At 33.8% G+C, this 26094-nt stretch overlaps 1 protein-coding gene across 1 annotated transcript in view; it reads right to left on the reverse strand.

Annotated features, from left to right (window-relative positions):
• Nucleotides 1-1687: 1687 nt before the first annotated feature.
• The window catches only part of Mondo (MLX interacting protein mondo), a 253492-nt gene continuing 229085 nt past the window's right edge, over nucleotides 1688-26094 (reverse strand). The window contains exons 17-18 of the mRNA XM_090413412.1: nucleotides 14192-14321; nucleotides 1688-2084 (exon numbers count right to left, since the gene is read on the reverse strand). Of these exons, the coding sequence (XP_090269538.1) occupies nucleotides 1969-2084; nucleotides 14192-14321 (246 nt within the window). The 3' untranslated portion in view covers nucleotides 1688-1968. The remainder of the gene's footprint in view (nucleotides 2085-14191; nucleotides 14322-26094) is intronic.

Genomic DNA, 26094 nt, shown 5'->3' on the forward strand with positions numbered 1-26094 from the left:
TCAAACGTCCTTGAAACGATCGTTACTGGTGATGAAACATGGTGTTTTGAGTATGAGCCCGAAACAAAGCACCAGAGTGCTGAGTGGAGACCACCAGAAGAGGGACATCCAAAAAAAAGTTGCTCGGATAAGTCAAAAGTAAAGACAATGATGATTTGTTTCTACAATTCCAAGGGTATTATCCACAAAGAATTTGCTCTGCCTAGACAAACGGTCAATGGTGAGTTTTATCTCCAAGTTTTGAAGCAATTGATAGCAAGAATTCATCGCGTACAGCATGAATATCGTGATGACCGACTGTTCATCAAAACACACTGTCACTCTTGGTACTATAACTCGGCTTCTAATGAAACAAATGTCATAAACAGTTGACACAACACTAATGAAGGTTGCTGCTTTTGACAACAAAAATATACAACAGGTGGTACCACTAGTTTCTTCTATTTTAATTCACAGAGTTTATCCTATTGCAATTACAGATAGTTTTGTCTCCTAGTGGAAAGCCAATAATATAATTTAGTGCAGAAATTTTGGTAGCCTGGCTACTAGCAATGAGTTGCCATTGGTAGTGGTAAAACTTCAAACATGCAAATGTTCTACTCTGTCCATTATATTTAATAATAAGTATGCTACTGATAGCACTTGAAATCAGTATGATCCAGATTTTACAAATGTGATACTATATATAATTCAGGGCACCCAAAAAAAAAATAGCCAGAACTCTTTAAAAAAGAAAAAAGAAAAAAAAAGTATCTCTGCACTGCATTCAAATTTCATCTGAAGCTGGCTGCCCTCATCTGCTTTCCCAAAGATCCTCTACTTCCTCTCTCTCTCTCTCTCTCTCTGTTCCAGGTGTTTAGAGTTCCTTTTTCTTGTAACTTATCATATTATGGTCAAACTGGGAGATCCGCAAATATCTGCCTAGAAGAACATAAAAAAATACATCTGCTGCCATAAGTATGGTCAGTCAGGTAGGTCTAGCTGACCATGCCTTGAATATCTTGCACAGAATCAAATGGAAGAAAACTGCTATGTTTTACCATAACAAATACAAATTTGAAACTTTTTTTTTTTTTTAGAATCATCAGCAGCAGTTTTAAAAAACCAACCATAATCTTAATAAATATGGTTGTATTACACTTCTCAAGATCTGGGAAATTTAATTCTTAGGCCTCCTACCCAACAGCAACCACAGAGGGTATATCCCTCATAGGATAGGCTTTCAGTCCACTTATTGTTTTGTGTAATTCTGTGTGTGTTTTTATAATTTTAATATTGTTTCCCTGACAATGTCTCAGTGACTGAGATGAAATATAGGACTGATTAAATGTTTTTATTCCACTGATTCATATAATGGATTAATATGTTTTTTTTAAAAATGAATTGCTTTTTTTTCCTTATTAATTACTAAAAGCTAATTTAACAACCAAAAAATATTGTCACAGATAAAAAAAGAAACAGGTAATGCATGATTATATTTTAAATGGAATATCTTCATTTTTTTTTTTTGGGGGGGGGGGGGGTGTCTAGTATTATGAAATCTTGATTAAACTCCTCTTTCAGTTTCTATATATTTTTTTAATCATTCCAAAATAAATCTCTTAATCAGACGTATACAAACATAACATATGACTAAAATATATATATATATATATATATCATATGAAACACTGAGGTATACAAAACGAAAAAAGGACAATACTTTTATACACTTACAACATCAAAAAATTTGTCTAAGTGGCCAATGAGCATCAACGAACACCGTCAGTAAAAATAGCAGTTCTCTGAGCATAATGGCAAAGAGGAAAATGGAGCAAAAACAGTAAATGTTGGCACATAGGCTGAACACTATCATCAGTACAAGACCAAAATGTTAACTTTACACTCAATGGGCAGTAGATTCCTTCAAATGCCAAGGTTTCTCATTTTTAATCAAACCCATGACTATTATCATAACAGGGCGACTGATCACTGTCGTAGCACTTCTTTTTTTGTTACTGCTCGAGTTGCTTCTTCAGGCATTCGAGAAGGATCAGACAAGATGTTTGTTGTAGTACTTAGATGACGGAGAGAATTTAGTACACCTAAAAGAAAATTGCATTAAAGTGAAGATGGGAATATTTTAGAAGAACAAGCAAACAATGCCAAAATGCAATAATAACATGTTTAATATATATATATATAGAGAGAGAGAGAGAAAATATTCTTATATACCACATTCTTGAACAATTAGAAATGCATTCTTGAAAAGGTAAGCTTTATTCAGAGCATCACTCAAAACCAAATTGTATTGACAGGAATAATATTCCTGAAGAAGGAATTTCTTTCTCTCTCTCTCTCTCTGTGCATTGTATTCACAGAGAGAGAGAGGAGCTTAAAGAATTAGAAGTAAATAAATATCTATAAACATTATAACAAGTTTAATAATCATGATTTAAGCTTGATGAATGTAAATATGAAATAAAAATTAAAATTCTGATCTGATCATCAAATAGACAAACTTCTTTTCCAAATTTAATTTCTACCAGTGCAATTTCTTAGCAGCTTTAGTACCTTCATCAGTACTTAATTTCTGTTTCACTTATTTTATTGGAAAAATAAAAAAAAACACGCTACTTTTAAATACTTTATTACACAACACTAACACCCTTCACATGAGAACTTTGACTATGAAACAAACTTTATAGAGAATTAAATAATTTCAATTAAAGCCTATAGAACATATTAAGGACATTAGTAAAAACATTAAATAAACTTGAAATAAATAAATAAATAAATATATATATATATATATAGTTACTTATATGAACAAGGTTTAACAATAGACTGAACATTTTTTGATTTCCAGTAATTATACATTAACTACACAATGAAATATTTGACAAGTCAACCAATACTTGAATTACCTTGTACTATGCTATTACAAAGGAAATTGCTCTATTCAAAAATTCCAATGGGATTAACTATAGCTTTATATCAAGTACCTTACATGATAAAATATACCTAAGATGAAACTGATGAGAACTTTTCAGTTTGTCACTGCATCAAGGGCTAACATTTGCTAACACTTCTTATTCTTAAATGCACTTGACTGAAAAACACAGCACAAGGTAAAATTCTCATACAATCATAAGTTAATTATTGTGTTAATTTTTTTATTTTTTACTGTATTATAAATATCGAGTATAAATTTATGAATTTCATAAAGAAGACTGAGGTTTCAGTTAAATGACAAAAAATTTTTTAAAACTTATTTGTTCACATTTTTAATGCAATTAGAATTATTGAGACTGCCATGTGGCAAAACAAAGGAACCTAGAGTCAACTTGCTTACTTTGATATTGTAATCTTTAGGAAGTTACGTATTAATGTTGTGTACGAACATGATATCTCTTTATAGTAGTTTTCCTATGTCATATCATTATAACATGCAATGCCGTACTAGTTGCAGCCATGCTATCTCATGAGTTTTGCTTTGAATTTCAGTGATGGGCAGAGCACTGGTGTGAGAGTTGGAAAAGGTGCTGCCACCTAGGAACAAGAATGCTAGCTAGAGAGATGTGCAGCCAGGAGAAAACAAATTGCTGAGTTGAATTCGTGTGATCTCGAAAAAAAAAAAATTATATGGATCTTTATCTACTCTCCAAGGAAGAACTAGAAATTAATCCAGAATTACATATCTGTCAAGCCTTCATATCAGTGAGGATGCTATATCTTCTGACTAAGAAGGGTACACCTTTCTTATTTTCAAATATAAAGCAAGATGCAATCCACAATGCAATTCCTTTCCTTGCACTGCTCCATTAAATGTCATACTTCTATTGTCAGAGCAATTATCTTCATTCCACTTTGGTAATTTGAAGAAGGTATTCTTTTTTAAACTTGTTTGCTAGAAAAGATGATATAGGCAAGCATAATAGTCAAGTGAGATCTTCTACTTTTATTTTGAGATAAGGAATTTTAGCAATAAGACTGAATGAATGTATATGAAAAAAAAGGAAGATATAGAAAACAATGACTGAGATAATAATTGCAAAGGAAGTTAAGTTCCCTATATAATAATAATAATTATTATTAAACAGGAATTTCCATGGAGTCCAGGGACTCATCGTGGGAGACTCGCACTAACTTTTATACACACAAAACCTATCAATACTTCTCCTTAAATGCATTCACTGTCAGGGCACTCACAACCAGTTCTGGCATTCCATTCCACTCATTCACTACTCTCCTTGCAAAAAAAATCTAGTCTGCACGTCCTTACTAACCAGACTCTTGCACAACTTCCACGGATGACCCCCCAGTTCTCTATCTATTTGTCATGTATTGAAAAATTTCCTTTGTGTCAATCTTATGAAATCCCTTTAATATCTTATAGGTTTCTATCACGTCCCCTCTTATCTGCCTATCGACTTCCAACTATCAACACACTTCCAACCTATCCTCACCGGGGGCATTTGCTTAGTTGCTTAGTATTTGTATTTGCTTAGTTGTACTTATCTGTTGAATCTTCCCACTTTTTTTTTTTTTTTTGAAAAAACTGCACTGTATTACCAATAGTGCTGTGTCTCTATTTTTATCTTTTTTTTTAACACCACTTTCACCATATTTAAAAAAAAAAAAAAAAAACATGCCAGGGAAAAAACCTGTCCACTTCAGTGAGCAGTCAATATTTGAATAAGCTAGATAAATTTTGCAATGTTGTTGGTTTACAAATATCAAATGAAAACTAACCATGATGCATTTGTTTTTAGTACATAAAATTATAATAAAAGAATATAACTGATAGCATATTATCGAAATGTGCTTTCTAAAAGAAATACACACACTGCTTGGAAAGAGATCAACAGACACCATAGTATGAGGAACAAAGAGCCATGGTGTCCACCTTAATAAAATGTAGAACCTTTCGCTGTAATGACTGTAGCAATCCTAGAGGGCATAATTTCAATAAACATATGATTGTGATCAATGGGAATTTTGGACCAGTCTTTCTGTAGGCATGTAATAAAGTCCAGGACTTTGTGGGCAGGACATCCCTTGACCTGACCTGATGCTCCAGTTCATCCCACAGATGTTCAATAGGGTTCAGATCAGGGCTCTGTGGAGGCCAGTCCAGTGTGGCAATGTTCATATCCATAAACCATGCAGTTACAGCAGCAGCCTTATAACACATGGTGCATTGTCTTGCTGAAAGAGACAATAGTCAGTTCCACAGAAATGCCACAAATTATTGCATTGTCCTGAATGTTCAGATACCGCTTGGGTTTCAATATTCGCAGCACCACAAACAGAGGTCTGAGGTCAAACCAGGACCATACCATCACACTGCCACCTCCAAATTTCATAGTTGGGGTTATGCGCTCTGATAAGAGATGTTCACTGGGCATCTGCCATGCCCAACCATCTGCTTGGTAGAGGGTGTAGCATGATTTGTTTCTCCATAACACCCCCTAAGCTTCCAGATTCCACTATACATTCTCTTTGCACCACTGAAGACAATGCTGCATGTTTGGTTGCGTAACGTGGAGCTTGCATGTTGCAGTCCTACCATGGAAACCCATGTTGTGAGCCTCGGTTTTAAATGTTTTTGTGGAGATTCATTTTCCAGTAGATGCCTGAAACTCTGTATTCAACATGTAGGCTGACAAATGGGAGTTTTTAAATATCTTTTGTAGCACCCTATAGTTGTTTGGTGAGTGTGGTAGGTCATCTACTATGGGTGATAGTTGATTCCTTGCACTTCCATCTCAATATGGTATCATTGACTGTTGACATGGGATGGTCCAATTTGTCAACAATTTGCCTGTAAAATGGCATCCTGTCACAATGCCTGTTTCAAACTGTCAGTTCTCTTCTTGCAGGTATTTCACCTAAACACAGTTGCACTGACTTGGGAGCATCATATTCCTTCAATTTATAACAGCTACAAATATGTGACTCGTTACATAGCACAATGCACTTTGTTCACTGACTTCTTTCCAAACAGTGCACTTGAGAGATATCTGTAAACAAATACCATATGTTATATGATATTTTCTTACAGATTAATTTGGTCCTCCATTGGAATTTTTACTTAACACTGCTATATATCTTGTGATTATCCTCATATAAACAGACAGCCAGTTTCATCAACACTAAACTTCTAATTGATTTCCTATCTAACAACTGTCTTAGTGTCAATTAAACAATGTGCACTGCACTTCACTTGTATTGAATGATAAGTGGGAGGTATTTTATTTAACAGACTGTGGCCACTGGTGTTAATGATCCTGCAGCATTCCTGTGGGGTCATAGTGTTAGCATGTGTTGCTGATAGAATAGCAGTTGTTTCTTAAATGTGCTCATTTCACATAAACACTGAATCATTTTCCTGCATCGTTTGTTTTTGCATTCAGGAAAATGATTCTCAAATTAAATAATTTTTTTAAATCAAGCTTATCAAGTTTGAAAAAATAATATCAAGAATTTTATTTAAAATAAAACATCAAGAATGAAATTTTGTTCTGGATTTTGCAGTAAAGTAATTTACTGCAACATTAGCATTGAAGATATAAATATCTTCAATGCTAATGTATAGCAATTTTAACACAGTTACAATTTTTAAGCACTTGAATTCACTCATGGAACTGAGTAGTAATCTCAGCTGTGCTCTTTATTGTTAATAACGAGTGAAGGAGTGTGTGGTGTATGTGAACAATTTATTGGCTTACTATTAACTTGGTTTCATAGCTGCCTCCCCGAACTAGTGCTAATGAAAACAAGAAAAGCATATTTCTTTAATTAGATATTAGACAAACAGACTACACTGTATAAAATATATTGTTAGATTTCTATTTTTTATTCATAAAAACAAAAAGGGCCACTATTTTGTTAATTTTGCCTAATTACAATTAGCTGCAGGTGCATTTAGGTTCAAGAGAAATATTTTTCAGATCACCATATATTGTTTGGATTAAATTAATTAAATATGTCCAAGTTTCAAAGTTTGCTCTTCTAAAATAAGTTTTATTGTTTCTTCATAATTCAAGTTAGTAATTACGTCACCGAATGAATGAGTGCTTAGTTTCTGCACTTATATGGTTTTCTTAGAGAAAAGAAATCTTCCGAGATATCATGACCCAACATTTAAAATAATTTAGAAGGTTAAAATTTTACAGTCTGCTGATGTTTTCACTTTGGTTTCATCCTTTGAAGCCATCTGCGTGATAATGCTTGTTTATGCCAGCTATCTCCATGACAGGCAGAATTGGGTATTCTTTAGATGCTTAAACTTTCTCACATTTGGGAAATTTCATTATGTGCTGATAACTTCGGTGATGGAGCCACGTTGAGTAATTAATTTATAGTCAGTTTGAAAAATTTACTGACTGACAATCAAGTGCATCTATATATTCATTAAGAATAATGAATTTTGCTGACTACCAAAGTGAACGGCATTTTATTATTTTCCTTATACTGATTAGGAAAATAGCAATATAAAAATGACTACAACAACATTAATATTTGCTAGCTCTATAGGCATTTACCTGAACACATCATATTTTGCTGAAATGTGTAAATATAATCAAGCAAATAAATAAAATTAGCTTCTTTAAATCTGAAATCATGTTCATAAAGTATGTTCATAGTTTTTGGTGACTACACTACTTTGTGATTCACTGGAAAAATAGTAGAGTTCTATGTAAACTGAAAATTAAAATTTTAACCAGTTGCAGAAAGGCAAAATGAAACCTGCACATAATTTTCATTAACAAAATTTAGGATTAGATATATTTATGATAATCATTCTTAAAAAAAATTTTTTTTTTCTGTAGTTAACTAAAGCCTTTCAAGTTAACTTGAAAGGCTTTAGAGCCATATTTCAAAAAAGGTAAGTATTATTATTTGATAGATAAAAATTATTTGATGCTAAGCAAGCAAACAATGTTGGAAATTACCTCTTCTCTTTTCTGCATTAGTAAAAAAAAAAAAAAAAAAAAAAAAAAAAAATGTTATCATTGCCAGATAAATACAAGTAGCACGTTTTTGCTTTTTTTTTTTTTTAAATGTCCATTCCTCATTGGTGAGCATGGTTTTATTAATAAGAATAATGCATACAAAAAAGAGAAATGACTGATGGGAGAAGAGAGAGAATGACACTACTCGTAGTTTCAATATAATGACCACAAAACAAAGAATATAAACAAATTAAACCTCATTTAACTAGAAACTACTAGTTTGGTGAGTTGATGAGCCCACTTCATCAGGAGCTTACTGATGTTACACAAAAAAGTTAAACACTAGAGAGGTTTACATAACTTTAGGCAATGAAACACGTGATGGCAGAACTAGTTGGTGTCACCACATTCTGTAATGTAATGTGTCATAGCCAGGTCCATGGATGCCAGATTTTTTAATGAAGACCAATCCTGGTGCAGTATTAATTCACTGCCTAAAGTTACGTCAACCTCTTTCTGGTGGGCTTCTTGAATATAATTAAATAAAGTATAATTTATTTATATCCTTTACACCATTATATGAAATCTATGATGAATAACTTCAACACGATAGAAGCCTCAAATTTGCAAAAGAATGATGCATGTAAACTGTAATTTTGTTTGGAATATGAAATATAATATTAGCTACTTAAAATCAACATAGAATGCTTACATCAAATGAATATGCACAAACAGAGGAAATCATCATCATTTGCTCACATTTGGATAAGATATATATAAACTTTGTCAACTGCATAATTTAAGTTGCATTTAATTTGCAAAATTAAGTTGATAAATACAGTGAATTGCCAGCGTTATTTATGCACTACTAGCAAAAACTTATTCCGTAGTGGAAACTTTAGTTTGCTGTTACTTCTTCAAATGTGAGAAGATAGAAGCAATGTTCTTTGTATGTGCCTCTTTCCTTCACATGTATATACACCTAAACCTATCTCTTTTTACGCAATAGATATGTTCCTAAAATTACACGTAAATAGAATTCACGTAAAAAGAACTACTGACTCCATAGAAAAAGTGAAGATTTGTTCCAAACCTGAAATATAAGCAAAATAATGAAAAAAAAAAAACATTAAATTCGTTAGGATCATAAGATTTTTATTTACATTTCACGGAGAACACACACACATACATAAAGAATTTTAATAACTTTAAAAAAACATATTTCAATTGTTTGCTAACGATTCTATAAAAAAATTATGTTATTCGCTATCAGTTTCTGACAATAAATGCAAAAGCTTTTGTTTTCGTGAGACTGTAATATCACTAGAACTACTAGATATGGTATTATCGTCATCAACTTCTGCCTCAACTAGTGGAATTCTTGTCATGTCTTGAACAAAAGTACCACTAATTGTTTCAGTAGTTTTAGGCATGAACTCAGTTATTAATCGCTGCGTTGATGCTTTAGATAAGTCACGATATAATTCTCTGTATGAAGACATTAACAATTTAAGCTCATGTGAAAACTTCCCAGCACGTTCTTCATTTGGATCATGTCGGGCAAAATAATTGCCTAAATTACTGGCCAGTTTAAGACCTCCTTTAATAATATCAGCAGTGAAAGTAGGATTATCTTGATTATTATCTTCTTCGCTTTCAGGAGTCTCAGAAACAATCTCCACTATTTCGTCTTCGAATAGTGGAGATTGTTTCTGAGAGGTTTATAAATTAACAATTCTTCGATATCTGCCGAAGTAAGTTCATCGAATCCTTCTCCGCCAATTTCACATGCCAAACTTATTATATTGGGGAATTCTGCAGTATGATTGAAGGGAACAGGAGCATTCTCTTTAACACATGCAGGCCAAATAGCTTTCTAGCATGCATTCATAGTTTCTGGTCTCAATTCAGATAACGATAATCGAACCTGATCAATACAATCCATAATTGAAAATTTTTCATCATCATTTAGCTTGTTCAAAATGTACTGAAATGTTCGTCTGATATAATATGTTTTAAAAGTCGCAATTATACCCTGATCTAGAGGTTGTAGCAATGATGTAGTATTGGGCAGCAGAAAAAAAATGCACATTTGGGTGTTCTATGGCAGGATGACCGGGTGCATTATCAAGAATCAAAAGCACTTTAAATTCGAGACCCTTGTCATTCAAATAGCATCTAACCTCTGGCACAAAATGTTTGTGGAACCACTCAGTGAAAATATCAATGGTCACCAAAGCTTTTTTGTTGGCCATCCAATGAACTGGCAATTTTTGAAAATCTACGCCTTTCATTGGCCGTGGTCTTAATGATCGATTTATGAGCAGTGGTTTTAACATCCGATCTCCTGAAGTGTTCGAACAAAATAGGAGTGTTATGCGATCCTTTGCTGCTTTGAACCCACCAACAGTTGTTTGCATTTTTGATACATAAGTTCTGTTTAGCATTTTTTCCCAGAAAAGGCCGGTTTCATCCATATTCCAAACTTGTTCATGAGTGTAACCTCCATCTTCAATTATTTTAGCAAGTTTTTATGGAAATGCTTTAGCAGCTGTTTCATCAGCAGAAGCCGTTTAACCTTTAATTTTTATATTACGAAGAGCATATCTTTTAATAAACTTAGCCAGCCAACCATTCCTTGCACGAAATTCATATTTTTTCCTCAATTGAGATGAAGTATCTGGCTGCAGATTTTTAATCTGTTCATAAAATCTCAATGCTGATTGTTTGATGGAATTTCCGTCAACTGGCATTCTTTATTGTACATTATCTTCTATCCACATCACTAAAGCTTTTTCGGCCTTTTCTAGAACAACATCTCTTGTGTATGACGATAATTTCGCACTCGATTTTGTACCAGAACATACCGCATTTCTGATAGCCTCTTCATTTTTCTTTATAGATCTGACAGTTGATTCACGGACTCCAAAATGCTTACCCACAGCTGTCGCACCTTCCCCAGTTTGAAAACGATCTAAAATTTGAATTTTTATATCCAAGGAAATGGCTTTCCTTTTTTTTTTTTTTTTGTTATCAGCGACATCATGTGAGGGCTGGATTAAAATCTTCGGTTAATGAAATTAAAGTTTGAAAATTACATATAGCTTACCATTTATTATTTCTTGACAAAACTATTAATTTTATAACGCGATTTTTATTTTGATTTCACTTAAAAAATGCAAATGCATAAAATGCGGTAACTGTGTTGTCTACTCAAACACACCAAATTCAAACTGCTAAGAACTGTTTTTTTATGCGCAGTCAGTTATGTAATTTGGGGAATTCCCAATAAATGAAATTCGTAAGAATTTAGAATTTTCTTAATTGAAACGAGAATGCAAAAAAAAAAAAAAAATCTCAGAGTTTTCTTAACTGAAACGGGAATGCAATTCTACAAAATTCTCAGAATTTTCTTGAATTATGGATTTTTTCCTAACTTAGACTTTAGGTTGGTCACGTAAAAGTGAATAAAAATTGCATAAAAAAAATTTTTTTTTTTGATATCCCAATTCGCATAACTCCGAATTCGGGTAAAAAAAAATTCGCATAAAAAGAGGTTTAGGTGTATTTGTTTGATGTATCAGCATTCTGTCTTAATTGTAAAAAACTAATATTTCATATTCCAAACAAAAGTACAGTTCAGGCATCTTTATTTTCTTTTTGTCAATAATTTAATTTTTCTGTATGCATTATAAGTTAATAGTTTGTTTTGTTTTTTTAAAGGAAATTCATGAAGTGACCAAGAGCACTAGAATTGTAATAACAAAATTCACACATGTGACACATGATGGTGCCACTTTAGCACTTGCATATCGTAGGAAAGCACCATTCCAGAGGCCCCATTACATGGAAAACTCCATCATTGGAAGATGCCGTTTCCCAAGCTAATTGGATCAAAACTCACTATATTATCAATTCAAGAGAGGGTTTGTTGTTGATGTGTTTTCTGTTTTCTTGAAACATGAGGGAAAAAAAAAGTGGTGCACTCAAAAATGTGGCATTTTCTGGTCCACTTCTTTCACTTTTATTGTGAAAAGGATTATCATTGTTCAAAAAAAATTTTATATTTTATGAATATGAAAAAAGCATACTGAAAGTTCCTAGCAAATAAGTTGGCAGATGACCTAAAAAGTTAAGCCATATGTGAAAACAGCTAACAAGAAAGTGGCAAAATGTTCTGGAAGTGAAGCTATTGAACAAGCTTAGAAATGGAAGAAAGAGTAATACAAAGGAATCAAAGATGATAAAGGTGACATGAAAACTGAAGATAAGGATGTCTAGATGTCTGGATTAATTACTTTGAAAAACTTAATTGAAGCAATAAGTGACAGAACCATAGTAGAACACTCAAGAGAAATGCAAACAGTAGTACATATCAATACTTAAGGTAGAAAAGTCCTCAAAAACTTGAAATGTGGAAAGGCAGCTGGAGTATATGATATTTGACCAGAAATGCTCAAATATGGAGGTATAAAAAGTTTTGCACTGGCTACATTGCATAATTCTGAGTCTGATCAGAAGGTTGAATTCCAGATGATTGGAGTAGAGCTCTCATAGTTCCTATCTATATAAAAGGAATAAAGTGGAATGCGAGAATTACCAAGGAATTTCTCTACTAAGTGTTCCGGGTAAGATTTATGCAAGCATACTTGAAAATAGGCTGAGAAAAATTGTGGAAGAGATGCTGGTAAAACAGAGGTTGTCAGGATCACATTTTCATGTTATAACAAATAGTTGGGAAATCATAAGGACAAGGATCTGTACTTAAGTTTTGTAGATCTGGAAAAGGCATATGACAAGGTGTCCAGGAAAACGCTTTTGAAACACTATAGTTGTATGGGGTAAATGGAGCAATATATAGTGTTTCAAAAGGTGTAAGACAAGGATGCATATTATCTCCACTCCTATTCACAATCTATACGATAATAATTATGAAAGAAAGCAGCATTAAACTTGATATTATAATCAGATATATTAAAATTAACGGTTTGCTTTATGCAGATGTCATACTCCTAAATAGATCCAATGCAAGTCTACAAGATTTTCTACACTAACAGCTGTAACAAATTTTACATGAAAATTAGCAATAAAAAAACCAAACCTATGAAAATAAGGAGAAACACAGACAATTTCAGTTACATTCTCAACAGAGAACCTATAGAGTAAGTAAAACATTTTTTTTATTATCATTATTATTCTTTTTTGCTTATTTATTTTTTATTTGATTTTTCTGGCACAAAGACATCAAAGGTCATACTGCACTAGGACATAGATTACAGGACATATGTACAGTAAACGGTTAATAGGACAATCACAAACATCCATGCCTTTTGGCAGAATTTGAACCCACAGCCTCTTGGCTAGAGAGCAGATACATGAATATATAAATTTATCCAACTGGAGTCAGTTGAATAAATTTATATAGAATAAGAGAGAAATTAGACAAAACACTAAACTAGCAGTATACAAGGCAGTGTTCAAATCAGTTTTAAGTTATGGATCTGAGAGTTGGGTTAGAAATAAAGCACTTGAAAAATTAGAGACAGATATGATAGTCCTGAGAAAAATTAGGGCTTGAAGAGATGATATCATTGACAGAATCATTAAAAATGAAGCAATTAGGAAGAAACTTAACATTTGCATTTGAGAATGTGTAAGCAAGGCTAAGGTGGTATGGTTACTTAAACAGAATGGAAAAAGAAAGGTTATGAAAACAGGCGTTTGATGCCAAGATGTCAGAAAAAAAGACTCAGAGAAAGACCAAGGTCTAGGAGGATTGATTCAGTCAGAAGTGCCTTAGAAGAACAAAATGTTAGATATGACAATATTGGAGTGTTGACAAGCAATGGACTAATTTGGAAGAAAATTGTTGATGGGAAATTATTAATAAGGCCATCTTAATGACGTGGTACTGTCATAGTAGTCTGAACACTCCTATCTTTCATATCACGAAACTGATGATGAAAAATACCAAAACATTACAAATATTTCTATAATTTGTTTATATAAAAATATAAAAATGTGAAAAATGAGCGACATGAAGTGTTAGACTCTTAGCATATGATATTTTAAAATCATACGGTATAATTAAATTAGCATATAACTCCAGTCACCAAAATAGGTTCCTTTCATGTCTTCATATGACCTAATACTTACAGAATTATACATGAATTATGTCCACTTTCCTTAATCTCTTCACAATATACACCACACAAACTAAATACAAATTCAAGTAATGTAAAATTTCTTACCTGGTCTCAGTGCTACTAATGAACAGTGTTGGTCCAACCAAGCTAAAACTGTTTTGCACAATTCATCAACACTAGTGGTAGATACATTGCTGTTGTAAGTTTCGAGGAGTGGTTCCAATAATAAACTGAACTGCAGTAAAGTTAAGCCAAAAGAAACGTCAACATTATCAGATATATGAAAAAAAAAAAAAAAAAATCAACAAGCACAAAACAAAACAAAAATTAAATTAAAAAATGTTAAGTAGAAAAGCAGGTAAACCAGATTACAGGCTGAATTATCCACGTGTTCTTTATGCAGCACAGTGTTGTCTACTTTTAAAATTTCACATACAGTAATCCCTCAATTATCTGACTGCACTAAGAAACCATTTTGCTAGTCAGACAGTATGAGAGTATAATTACATAATGCTATACCAGAAGTTGGTTGGCATGCTAAAACCAACTGTTAACCAACTCATTCAAGAGTTGGTTAACAGTTTTGTTATTTGAACATCCAACAGTATCATAAATAATGTCATTTATTTATTCATATGGGTTTCGTCCCCTTTCTCTTCCATCCCTTTGGGGAGTCATAAAATATATATATCTAATCCCTCAATAGCAGGTCGAGCCCTGCTATTGAGGGATTAGATATATACATTTTATGACTAAATCCATATGTGTTCACAGGGTTGGTTTGCCCGTTCTGAGGGATGAAAAACCTGTGTTTCTGGGTGAAAAAACCCTCTACCACTGTATGAGACCAGCTAACTCACCTTTAATCAAAAGAGACCAGATAAAGTTCTCTGCATTAGATAGGAATCGAACCAAGGTCTTTCCAACCAAAGGGCTTTGTCTATACCGACTGAGCTATGGAGGCTCAATAATGTCAGAGATCACTGTATTATCACTCTTTTTTGTAATTACCTTCTTCACAGGCTCAATGGCTTGTCACAGCCAGAATATCATATGCTCAGATTGCCTGTAAATTTTTTAAACCTAAAGGTAAAGAAAATCCTGCACTTAGATTTCAAAATGCTATATTGAGAATTTATATCCCTTTTATGACAGTTTATGTCCCGCCTACATCGAGCAGGTGCATTTTTGCAGTTTTAAATACATATGCCATGCTAGTTTGAATGTTTCTGATTAAATTTTATTTATAAATCTGCACCAAATGACTACGCTGAGAACAGATATGACCATGTATTTAGTAAGATACTGTGTGCTTGGTGCTACAATAAAACTTTGTTTTGATTGCCTGTGTGCAGTATAGTATGTGGGAGGCAAGTTGTTTTCATTCCAATTGTCTCCAATTTACACTAACTGTTATTACATATAGTACATACTCTGTCTCTGTAACTGTTTGGTGCCACAATAAAACTACTTTTTTTTTTTTTTTTTTTTCATCTGCAGTATGGTGTCTGTTGGGGAGGGGATGTTTATCACTGTACAGAAACATTTTCATTAGTTTTCCAAAAGAATAGGCATGGTGAGCAAAATTCTCCTATGTTTTCGTAAGCACACCATATATATATATATATAAAATTGCAATCCAGTATACATGGGTGTGTATGCTGGATTGCAATGTAAAATATACTTTTTTATTTTGGGTTGTTGTTGTTAGAAATTGAAAACACTACTAAATAATGCCATTAATGGGTAAACTCGAATGAGTAGTAAATCTGTGATGAAAAGAATGTATATGTGTATTTACTGGTAATTAGTTTACAGAATTAACAACGCATATAAAGTATATTAATTAAAGGTAAGTTTCATAAATAACTTCTATATTTCGGCAACGTCACGTTGCCATCTTCAGGAACATAAAGATATGGTACGTGCACGCAGGCACTAACAAAGGCAAATGAGGAAGAAAGCAAGAAACTAATATTGTTCCTAAAGTCCTAATGGAGCCCTCTGGTGGGCTAATTTGGTTGTCTTGGCAGTTGGGCTGAAGTTCTCAAAATGTAAGTCTCCCAAATTTGGGGTAGTTTCATGCACCCAAATTTGTTGAGGTTAGGAACGTTTTTTAGAGCTGATGATGATTCCTTGAATAATTTTTCGTATTTAAACTTGCTGCGGTGTATTATTTTTATTTTCTTCCAACGAATTCTATGGTGGGTATCTAAGGCATGGTTTGCCAGCCCAGAGCGGCTGTACTGGTGAAACCGGATAGTCTTTGTGTTCTGAAATCCTGATATTTGTTGTTCTGCCTGTTTGGCCAAAGCAGGACAATTTGCAGCTGCAAGGGACCTGGTATACACCAGGTAGGTCTTTGGTAGAGCAGATAAGGGATGCCAACTATTTATATGGTCTGTAACAAGAAGGAAGGTCATATTTTCTGAGGATATTGGTTATTTTCTCAGAGGTGCCCTGGATGTAGGGGATGGTGATAGATTTGGTGTAATCTTTATTGTGGAGGGGGGGGGGGTTGTGGTTTACTGGTTTTAGTATTTTTTGGATTTTTTGGGGGTTATAGCCATTGGCTAAGAAAGTGTTGTGGATGTGGTTTAGTTCAGTAGTTAGGGCCTTGTCATCTGAGCAGATTAATTTTGCCCTGTTATATAGTGTTTTTATAACCCCATATTGTTGTGAGGGAGGGTGGTGGGATTGCTGGTGAATGTATCTGCCAGTATGGGTGGGTTTTCTGTAAACAGAGAAAACCAAAGATCCATCAAGCTGGCGGGTGATTAAAGTGTCTAGGAAGGGGAGGGTGTTGTTTTCCTCCTTTTCTAAGGTGAACTGGACTCTGGGGTGTTGATTGTTTAAGTGTGTTAGGAAGGAGTGGAGTGAGTCTGAGCCATGTGGCCAAATAGCAAACACATCATCCACGTAACGAAGCCAAATAGTGGGTTTTTGTGGGGCGGAGTTTAAGGCTTTCTCTTCAAAGGTCTCCATAAAGAAATTGGCCAAGGGTGGGGAAAGCAGTTGTACTGGTGAAACCAGTACAGCCGCTCTGGGCTGGCAGACCATGCCTTAGATACCCACCATAGAATTCGTTGGAAGAAAACAAAAATAATACACCACAGCAAGTTTAAATACGAAAGATTATTCAAGGAATCATCATCAGCTCTAAAAAACGTTCCTAACCTCAACAAATTTGGGTGCATGAAACTAAACCAAATTTGGGAGACTTACATTTTGAGAACTTCAGCCCAACTGCCAAGACAACCAAAGCCAAAACCAAAGTTTAGGAACAATATTAGTTTCTTGCTTTCTTCCTCATTTGCCTTTGTTAGTGCCTGCGTGCACATACCATATCTTTATGTTCCTGAAGATGGCAACGTGACGTTGCCGAAATATAGAAGTTATTTATTAAAGTTACCTTTAATTAATATACTTTATATGCATTGTTAATTCCGTAAACTAATTACCAGTTATGTATGACCAACGTATAAGCCTTGCTACTAGAATTGTGTATTTACTATTTGCAAAGAAGTAGGGAATATGATCCACAAAATAGTTTAATACTTCTGAAATAAGATACATTGATTTTTTTTTAGTGAAAATAGTATATATACTTTATGTTAGTATGATCTGTTACGTATGCATGTGATACTAACATTTTGCAACTGTGTGGCACTCACTCAATGCTATTTGCACAGCCATTTTTCATTATATGACATCACTTTACAATATACTAATCTATTATGTGCCTCACTAGTTTTCAATGCCTCTCCTATACTTGTTTAATATTAAAAAATATTATTGAAAATAGCAAATATTCCAAATGATACTGAGTACCAAGTACAAAATTGCATTAAATTGTTGCATAAAATATTGCATATTAAATTATTGTATTAAAATCTTTACTTTACATCTCCATTAAAAAGGAAATAAAAATCTGTATTGTGAAGACCTTTGAGTTACTGTGGTATGTATCATAATTGGAGTCACACTCCCTGTTTTGTAGTATTTCACTTATGATGAGACAAAAAAAAACATTGATGAAAATTTATTTATCACTAGGTTAGACTATAATAGATTTAGTTTAATCCTTTATCCCAGTGAGAGCAAACAAAGTTTGCGCCTGAAAATATCTTCAGGACTAAATATAGTGTTGTACTATCTTATCCAGTAAGTAGTGCAACACCAAGGCAACTGTGGCAAAGGTGGAGCAAGCTACCAGGCACTTCTAACCCAGTATCTCCCATAATGCAAAACACATTTCCTATGTGGATATGTATACTGTTATGCATTAAAGGGATTGGCCATCTACCCAGACTAGTTTCGACCTTTATTGAGGTCTCTTCAGTGGGAGCCAGGCCCAGAGCTGGAGATACCAGGCAGAAGCAGTAGCAAGTCATCTGTGCCTATGGGAGTTGCCAAAAGGTTTATCACCTTTTTTAAAAATTACTCTGGATTTAGAGAAAGATGTTGAAAATTTATTTATCACTAGGTTAGACTATAATAGATTTAGTTTAATCCTTTATCCCAGTGAGAGCAAACAAAGTTTGCGCCTGAAAATATCTTCAGGACTAAATATGTTGCCTTGGTGTTGCACTACTTACTGGATAAGATAGTACAACACTATATTTAGTCCTGAAGATATTTTCAGGCGCAAACTTTGTTTGCTCTCACTGGGATAAAGGATTAAACTAAATCTATTATAAAAAAAAACATTATAGTAGTTATGGGAATTCAAACTGATCAATGTTATTTGCATAACCATTTTTCATTGTATGACATCACTTTACAATATACTAATCTGCTAATCTATTATGTGCCTCACAAGTTTTCAATGCCTTTCCAACTTCTTCAGTTTTAAAACAAGCTCATGTGGATTTTAAAAAAAATTTTTTTTTTTTAACAATAAAAGATGGAAGTAGTACATCAGTAGCTAAGGGTTAGAAAAATCGGGAAACCTTCTCTAGAGACTAAACAGAGTTCTTTCTTATATCGCTTCAAGCTGCCAGCACATAAGGTAGTTTTACATAGGGTGATGAAAATCATTTACTACCCGAAACTCCCACAAACATCAATGCTATAATGGGATTCAATGGCCTGTGACAGCAAAGTAGCAGTGCCATCCACAGCTACCCAGGCCATAACTGGCTGTAGTTAAATAACTAGCTAACATTCATAGTGATGATTTATGGACTCTACTCAACTCAGGAATATACTAATATACACACACAAATAATTAATGACAGGCTACATTATAACTATGTGGGTAAACTGTAGTAAGTTTAATACAGCTTATGGTTTATTTTGTATGTGTGTGCTTCTTAAATGACTTTAATATAGAAGTTAAAATGTAGAGTTAGATAACTTGCATTGCAACTCAATGCTAGCATCATAAACATTTCTGCAAAAAAATCCAAATAGCCCACAACACATCACACATAATCTAAACTCACATCTAATGGCTTTGTTATTCCTGAATGATGTGCCCCCCCCCCAAGAGCTTGAAAAAACAATACAGTTCTCTAGCCCTTAATCACTGATATTAGTTTATGTGCCTGTTGTAACAACCTTTTCATAACACATTAAGATGTGGTCCTCTTCTCCTAACCTATATTTGGTTTCATTAGAATTATGACTAATGTTCTGAGGCCAATATGCCTGTTTTGTAGGATGAAAAATCAAAATTTACAGGAGAAATTCTACCACTTCATATGATACTATTAACCATCAGCCAGAATGTCTACAGAAATTTCTCATATCTTAGATAAGATTCAAACTCATCAAGTCTTTCCAGCCAAAGAGTAAAATATCATACTGCATTCAAGACAGAGCTTCCATAGCTCAGTCAGTTTCGATGATGCCCTTTGGCTGGAAAGACCAGGGTTTAAATCCTGTCTAGGATATGAAGAACTTTTCTCAGGGCTTTTCAACTGAATCGAATTAGCCAGTCTCATATAGAGGTAGCAGGGTTTTTCCTCCTGGAAACTTAGTTCATCATCCAGCAAAACAGGCACAATAAATACAATAAATAGATATAAAAGACTACAGGAATAAGGATTAACCATCCTTTTATCCTAACCTATCTCTGTTGAATCTAGTTTCGTAAACCTACATGATACAATATGGGTCTATGTGCAAGTGTAAAACAGGTAGGTAGGCAGGCATGTAGAAAGATTCAAGACTAGAATACAGAGTAGTACTTTTACTACCCTGTACTGCAGAATGAATATATAGTATTTTGCTTTTCAGTGACTTGTATGTTGACTTTTCACTAACCGGTGTGTTAGATCTAGTTAATATATTAATATATATTTTTAATTAATCCAGTGTAAAGAGTTTCAACAGATAATAAGATCACTAACCATTTTTATATTTCTCATGTGAGCAGTTATTAAGCCACTGACTAAGCCAAATGGAATCTGATATTGGGCATGTCTACAGGGATAATTGTTGTAATGATCCCATCTAGGATTTCTGAGTTTCAGCTACTTTTCTGTTTTCCAGTGATTACACAATTTCGCTTGTGAAAATAATTTTAAATATATTTAATAATAAATATATAAATACTATATATATACACTATATATAAAAATATATACTTTTATAAATGCGTCAACCGCTAAATGAATGTCATGAATAAGGTGGAATAAATTATGAACTGAGCTTTCACCTCCAAATTTCTGCATTACTCTCCAACAGTTGTTATTATAGCAAAATACATAAATTTAAAAATGTCCCTCCCCCCTCCCCATAAAATTATTCAAAATTTTCAAGTCCACAATATTCTGAATATCAAATGACAAACAGTTTTCTGGGTATATGACCTAATGCTAAATGAAATTTTGCATCATTTGAATGACAACAATACTGAAATATTTTTTATTTCCAGTACTAGCCCACTCATCTGAATAAGACTAAAATGGTAATCTGATTGTGTTAATTCTTTACTTTTTGATATTTTCTCTTCTTTTTTTTATTCATAGAAGTACAAAATTAACTAAGATATCTGAATGATTCTTTGGTATTCCATAATCCTGCATTCAAACTGATTTACATATAAAAATAAATAAAAAATTACTGACAGTTGTTGAACTTGGGATTTCATCTTTGACAGCTAATAAATTAAATTAAATATAAATTAAAGATGCCAAGAGATTATATTCTTGGTTTAATCCTTTATCCAAGTATAAGCAAATAAAAATTTTCATGTGAAGTAACATTACGACTGGGCTACATGTATAAAGAGGCTAATGACTTTACATTAATTGGATTAGTATCCCATAATGCAATGCACATATCCTTACGGACATGTATAATGCTTATGCGAAGGGCCACTGCCCAGACTAGTTTCGGCCTTTATTGAGGTCTCATTAGTGGGAGCCAGACCCAGAAGTAATACCAAGGTTGAAGTAATGCAGAGATCATATTTCCATATATTAGTCAAAAGGTGTCACATCTTATTAAAAAAACTTCCAAACATCTTTCTCTAATCCAGAGTATTTTAGTAATAAGGTGTGACACCTTTTGGTTACTTTGGCATACTTGTGTGCATTTCTTGAAGGTAAGGATGATATAATACAGGTACCCTTGCTTAACGTGGGATTTAATTGACGTGGAGAAATTAATTGCGGCAATCCCTTGATATATGCGGCAAGAGTTTTAATTAATGTGCCTTTAACCCTGCGGAGCTCATAGCTGATCTGACAGATACATGCAAAATGTTTAATATAAATATTCTTACACAATTCAGTGTATAGCTTGGAGGTCATGCGTAGCTGTGCATTCATATGTTACGAGTAATATTCCGCACTGTTTTTTGATGTCAGTTTGGTTTAACACATGTTATGTAAAGGTTTGTGATATTTGACAGTAAATTGTATCTGAGAGATACCACTACCGCTGTTGTCAGTATGGCATGGTTTAGTTATTTTTTAATTCTTTGTTCAATAATTTCTAGATTGTAACTGAAAATAGAGAGCCAAAGGCTTATTTATCATACATGTCCTCTAGGAGATGTGCTTTACATTATGGAAAATACTAAGGAAAGTGATCTGGAGCTTGCTCCACGTTTACTACGAGTTGCCCATAAGGTTGCTTATGCTTGCATCTGCCGAAACATTTCATTTCTATATATATTCGGCACGAAACTCTTGTAGTTTCTATATTCGGCTATGAAATAATGTTGGATTCAATATTTATCATCATGTCCTCTAGGAGATGATGCTTTACATTATGGAAAATACTAAGGAAAGTGATCTGGAGCTTACTCCACCTTTACTACGAGATTCCCATAAGGTTGCTTATGCTTGCATCCGCCAAAACTTTTAGTTTCTATATATTCGGCACGAAACTCTTGTAGTTTCTATATTCAGCTATGAAATAATGTTGGATTCAATATTAACTTAATTTGTACCATCATGTATTATATCTGAAGTGTTTTTTCTTTATGTTTCATTCTTATTTGCCGAGGTCTGGAGAGTCGTTTTGCTTGTTATCGTAGAATTTATGCTGATAAGAAAAAAAAAAAACTGTTCAACGACTCTTGATAACTTCTTTTGATAAAAAAAATTGCAGTAAATAATATAGGGTACAAGTATTTATTAAACATTTACTTTGCATTCATTTTTTATCTTTCCTAAAAGAGTACCATATAAAACGAATTATTAATACAGTAATTGATCATGGACAAATTGTAATGTTTACCATTGATTATTAGATTTAATTAATGCGATTTTGATATACGCGGTAACATCGAGGGATTTGGAAGTGTTGAAGAACTGATAATGTGCATGTAGAGATTATCAGATTGCCAAAAAACACGAATAAACCAATAATGTTGAGAATAATGAGGAGTTTGATTGGTTCAAGAGCTGGTTTGACAGTTGTGGAGAGTAATTTATTTTATTTTATTGCATGAAGGAGAGAGTATATGGGGTATTTTTGTGTTTATGGCACATTGGGTGGCTCCTCACTAGTAATTCAGAATAATGTAATCTAGTTTTGTTAGAAATTGATAACAGTGATCTACTCAATTTCAGGGGTGTGTTTGTATTGTATTGTATGATTGTATTGCATATATTGTATGCAATATATTGTATTGCATACATAAAAAGATGAAAAAGAACCACTACAGAGAGAGAGAGAGAGAGAGACAAGATTAGCAAAAGACATCTTATTTCTGGGAAATTCAAGTGCAAAGAAAGGGCAAAGACAACATTGGATATGAAATCATGATGGGAAAGGACTAGGTGATGGAAATGAAAAATTATTCAAGTACTTTTGCCTATTTAACAACTTAAATGCATCTCACCAGATGGAAAGAGTAAAATCAAATAGATCACATAACAATAAATAAATCATGGGGTTGTCCTTGCAGGATATAAAGAGTGTGGAGAGGGGCAGATGCATACATAGAGGAAAAAATAAAAATGAAATCAGCAAAGATATTTAAATCAAGGAACAAAAGAAACTAGTACAATATAAATAAACTAAAAACTAAGGATAGATACTATAGAAAACCTTTGCTTGACGATCAAAGGCAATCATGAAACAATAATATAAAATGAAGGGGAAAATGGAGATTTAGAAGAAAAGTGACAGAATATAAAACAATTATTCTGTTTTTCTAGTATTTCTTCAGATGTTTCATTGTATAATTGTTTTATATTCTGTCACTTTTCTTCTAAATCTCCATATTCGGATCATGCATCAGAAACAATGCATAACAGATAAAACAATGCTCTTGAAAAAGAAAACAAATGAGAAGAAAAATTACTCCAAAATCAAAATAAAATAGAGGAAAAGGAGATAAATGTACAAGGAGAAAATAGAAAAGTAAAGAAAAGTGTAAGGGATGATGAAAGAAAATTCATTGACAAACTCTGTAAGGAGGCTGAACAGGTTGCAGCAAATTTTGATTCTAAGAAACTTTTCGAAATAACAATGAAGATAACCAGAAAAATATTGAGAAAAGAGAGGCCAATAAGGGATAAATGATAAAACATACTGATGGGAGATAAAGACAGAAAAGAGATGGATATGTTTTCAGGAAATACTAAGCAGTGAAACCCCAATACAGGAAACTATACCTCCCAGAAATACCAAAATAGAAACGCTAAATATAAATACAGGAGAGATAATGAAAGAGAAATAACCAAGGCAATAAACTAAATGGCAAAGCTGAAAAAATAGACAAGCAGAACTACTTAAAGCAAGCATACATACAGTATATCTACAGAAATACTGTATCCCCTTCTAAATAAAATATTATGAATAATGGAAGAATGGCCAAATGACTAGAATACAGGATTACTGGTGAAAATACCGAAGAAAGGGGGGAGGGGAATGCAACTGAAAAAAACTGGAAAGAAACATCTCTTCTGAGCACAGCCAGTAAAAAATCTTCATTACCATAATATTAGAAAGAATGAAACATGAAATTGCACATAAACTGAGGAAAGAACAAGCAGCTTTCAGACCTAAATAGATCATGCACAGACCAAATAATAACTTTGAGAATAATTATTGAACAATAATCAATAGAATGGCAGAGCAGCCTGTATTTGAATTTCTCTAACTTTGAAAAAGCATTCGATAGCATAAACAAAGAAGTAACTTCGAAATTAAGGAAACACTATGGCATAGTAAGTAAAATAATTAATATAGTAAAAGCAATGTATGACAATTACAAAATCAAGATAATATGCAATGAGAATTTAAGTAAAGAAATAAAAACAAGATGTGTAAGGCAAGGGTGCATACTCTTCCCTCCAATCTTCTTAACAGTAATAGAGTGGGTGATGAGAAATACAACAGATGAAAGCATTAATATGCAATGGCCAAATAAATTAAGCAATTTACATTTTGCTGATGACATTTGCTAGCTCAAAAGCACCAACATATGCAAAGGAAAATAGATAATTTTAAACCTGGACATCTCAAAGTGTGGCTTAAAAATAAACCAAAATAATGAAGATCAATGTTCCCTCTAAGCTGTGTGAGCACACATGCTTGAGACTCATAACAAACAGTGACCCCACTTAAGTGGGGTCACTGTTTGTTATGAGTCTCCTCCACACCTTCCTGTCTTGGGCTGTCACCACATCCAAGTTCTTCATCTTCAAGTCCTCTTCTACCAGCTCCCTCCATCTCTTCTTTGGCCGCCCACGCTTCCGCCTTCCTTGCACATCCATCTGCATGACCCTTCTTCCCACATATTCGTCCTCCCTCCTCATCACATGACCAAACCATCTCAACCTTGCCTCCTGTATTTTCGCTCCTAAGTTCGTAACTTTCACTGTTCCCCTGACAGTCATTTCTCAGATGATCCTTTCTGGTCACACCGCACATCCACCTAAGCATTCTCATCTCTGCTACTTCCATCCTGCTGATGTTATTTTTCCTCAGGGCCACAGTTTCTATAGCATATGTCATAGCTGGCCTCACTACCGTCCTATAAATTTTGCCTTTCAGATTGATCAGCACCCTCTTATCGCATAACACTCCAGCCATCTCCCTCCAGTTCCTCCAACCCGCTTGTATCCTGCATCCCACTTCCTTCTCAGTTCCTCCATCTTCTTCCGCTGTTGAACCTAAGTATCTAAAGTCTCTCACCTTCCTGATGACATTTCCTTCCAGCTCCAGATCTGTCTCCTGGCCACCGCCCACTGCGCAACACATATACTCTGTCTTACTTCTATTCAGTCTCATACCTCTCTCTTCCAGTACTTTTCTCCATCTTTCCAGTTTAGTTTCCGCTTCTTCTCTTGAATCTACACACAGCAAGATGTCATCTGCATACAACATTGTCCAAGGTGCATCTTCTCTCACCTCCTCTGTTACCACCTCCATCACAATATTAAACAGAAACGGACTTAATGCTGACCCTTGATGCAAGCCAACTGTTACTTGAAAACTTTCTGTCTGTCCCAAACAGGTCCGAACACTTGTCTTCACATTTCTGTACATTTCCCGCACCAACCTGACATATTTCTCCGGCACCTTCTTCTCCCTCA

Source organism: Typopeltis vanoorti, chromosome 24, assembly GCF_054136105.1.
Source record: "Typopeltis vanoorti isolate ZY-2024b chromosome 24, IOZ_Tvanoo_1.0, whole genome shotgun sequence".
Lineage (NCBI taxonomy): Eukaryota > Metazoa > Arthropoda > Arachnida > Uropygi > Thelyphonidae > Typopeltis > Typopeltis vanoorti.